Below are 3,013 nucleotides of genomic sequence, written 5' to 3'. Positions count from 1 at the left end.
AGCATGTTATTGGGCACCGGGGCTCCCCCCAGCATGTTATTGGGCACCGGGGCTCCCCCCAGCATGTTATTGGGCACCGGGGCACCCCCTAGCATGTTATTGGGCACCGGGGCTCCCCCCAGCATGTTATTGGGCACCGGGGCACCCCCTAGCATGTTATTGGGCAGGCTTCTTTCCCAGGCTGTCCAATCATTTCCATTCATTACCCTTGAGCAGCTGCAAGCTGTGTGATTGGCCCGGACCCTCCCCAGATACTTACAGGGATTTTGTATCGCTCCCGGACGGATGCTCTCATTGCCATTGATATAGGAGGACACGCTGGGGAGTAACCCAAACAGGTCTGATCCAGCAGGGGGAGACACAGGCACTCTCCATGGTCACTGACCGTCGCACACTGGAAGCAGGGGAAGCACCAGAAGGCAAAACAACCTGGCAAGAGATAGAGAGGGTGAGGGCCGGATTGCCCCCATTTATATACATAGCACACCAAGTCAATTATACACAGGCTTCCTGCAAGCAAGCATATAGTGCTGGACTTTCTTATAAGGGAGCCTAGCATCTCCTCTTTAGTGCAATGCAGAGATTGGATATAGACTAGGATAGGAGATATCAGAGGAGAGCCACACCTTCTCCAATCAGGTGGTGACAGTTCAGTCAGTTGTACACAGACCGCCCACAAGCAGGACATTTTACTTTCTGTTGAATGATTTGTTTATAGGAGAACCTGGATGTGTGGAAGGCGGGGGGCTGGTTACATTGGCCCTGTTTGGGCTGCTCCAGAATGTTATAATAACGGGTGAATATATCCTAAATTCTTCACTTTTGTGAATCCCTCAGATCTTTCCTGGCTGCACTTGTTTTTCCTATTGGCCGGGTTTTGCAGGCCTTTTGGTGCTCTCTGGCCCTGGTCCTCGCTGCCAGTCATGCTTGGTTCAGCACCAGCATTGTATGTAGAGAAGTATGCAGAGTATTTCTATGCTAAGCCCCGCCCATGCGGAACCTGAGACCTATAGAAATTTACATACCAATAAAAATGAATGTTGTATGACTCCCACAGGCAGAGTGTGACATTCTTTGACTGACCTGGCTGTATAAAAGTTGAATTTGGAGCGGAATGTCACTTACATGTGCTCATGTCCTCGCAGCAGTCACAGATCCCGGAGCTCCAGCCTTTTGGTTGGGCCTGTGACACCATCACCGTCTGGGAGAGCACCGGGGTCGGCTGTACTGTGACGGTCTGCATATCCTGCAAGGAACAACCAATGAGAACTGATTGGCATCATACGGCACCATTATTGGGAAATGTGCACAAGTTGTAGTTTTAAAGTCTTTTATTCACCTGAAAACCCAAAAATCCAACATTTACAGAGGACCCGTCTCCCCCTAGTGGGCAGATCACAAAATTGTACTTTGTACCCTGATCTGTGTCAAGAACTGGATGGATGTGATGACAGGTCCACTTCCTGACCACTATCCGAATTTGTAAATCCAAATATATTCCCCCCACTTTCCCATGGAAACCTTGGGACAGAAAACTAGAAATGGGAATCTGAGCGTGTTCCTAGTTTCTTGACTTAAGAGATATTTTGGGATCTAATCCATAGGAAGGACCAGCGGAGGCCCCTCACTATACAGAATAATATTGTATGGCTTTGTACAGATATTCTGTGTGCTGGTGAAAGTGTTGGTGGTGGTAATGATGATGGTGAGGATGGACACACATACATACACACACATATACACATATACATACACACACATACACACAAACATACACACACACACATACACACACACACACATACACACACACACATATACATACATACACATATACACACATACACACATATACATACACACACATACATATACACACAGATACACACATACATACACACACATACACACATACATACACACACATATACACACAAACATACACACACACACATACACACACACACATATACACACACACATACACACACACACATATACATACACACACATATACACACATACACACACATACATATACACACACATACACACATATACATACACACACATACATACACACACATATACACACAAACATACACACACACACATACACACACACACATATACACACACACATACACACACACACATATACATACACACACATATACACACATACACACACATACATATACACACACATACACACATATACATACACACACATACATATACACACAGATACACACACACATACATACACACACATACACACAAACATACACACACATATACACACATACATACACACACATACACACAAACATACACACACACACATACACACATACACATATACACGCACACTTTTTCTCTCTCTATATTTATAGCAGAGTTGTTGGCAGGTTGTGGCAGTGTCATTGGCCGGGAGGGTCGCAGTCTGGCATACGGCTGCAGAATTCCCGAAGGTTCTCAATAAGCTGACACGGCACACAGCAGTGACATCTGTCAATCAGAGCGCCATTGTCTGTGGGTCACCTCTATATCTGACCACATCCCAGGACCAACATCACTAAACGGTGCAATTATAGAAGGGGCAGAGACTCAGCTGTAGGGAAGGATGATAAAATTGTCATTGTTATACACAACACACACACATTGCACTGAGCTGTACACTCAAATATCATGCAATTATTGTGTGAGCTCCAGACACAAATCAGTCTCAGCACCGATAACCATCACCTGCAGATCACATTTCATCCGAGTCTACCACAACAATGACCTAAAATGAACCATTCAACGACTGCTGAGACAATGAGCACCATAAGTATGTTATGTACAACACAGTGCGGTATTTGGGGCTATGGAACACAAATGCAAAAGTGAAGTGCTCAGGGGGCCTTAGGAGGTTGTGCAGGGGTCAGAAATACATAAAGCACAGAGTGCAGGGGTCAGAAATACATAAAGCACAGAGTGTAGGGGGCAGAGATACATAAAGCACAGAGTG

General features: G+C 45.4%; 1 protein-coding gene across 1 annotated transcript in view; it reads right to left on the bottom strand.

Moving 5' to 3' along the window:
* The window catches only part of LOC140324883 (cornifelin homolog B-like), a 7,857-nt gene that overhangs the window by 1,444 nt on the left and 3,400 nt on the right, over positions 1–3,013 (bottom strand). Inside the window, exons 2-3 of the mRNA XM_072403008.1 lie at positions 1,126–1,246; positions 260–429 (exon numbers count right to left, since the gene is read on the bottom strand). Coding sequence (XP_072259109.1) covers positions 260–429; positions 1,126–1,243 — 288 coding nt within the window. The 5' untranslated portion in view covers positions 1,244–1,246. The remainder of the gene's footprint in view (positions 1–259; positions 430–1,125; positions 1,247–3,013) is intronic.

The sequence above is a fragment of the Pyxicephalus adspersus genome, chromosome 2 (assembly GCF_032062135.1).
Source record: "Pyxicephalus adspersus chromosome 2, UCB_Pads_2.0, whole genome shotgun sequence".
NCBI classification, from domain to species: Eukaryota; Metazoa; Chordata; class Amphibia; order Anura; family Pyxicephalidae; genus Pyxicephalus; species Pyxicephalus adspersus.
The sequence above is the reverse complement of the archived record's forward strand: the minus strand, read 5'-3'. Positions and strand labels throughout refer to the sequence as shown.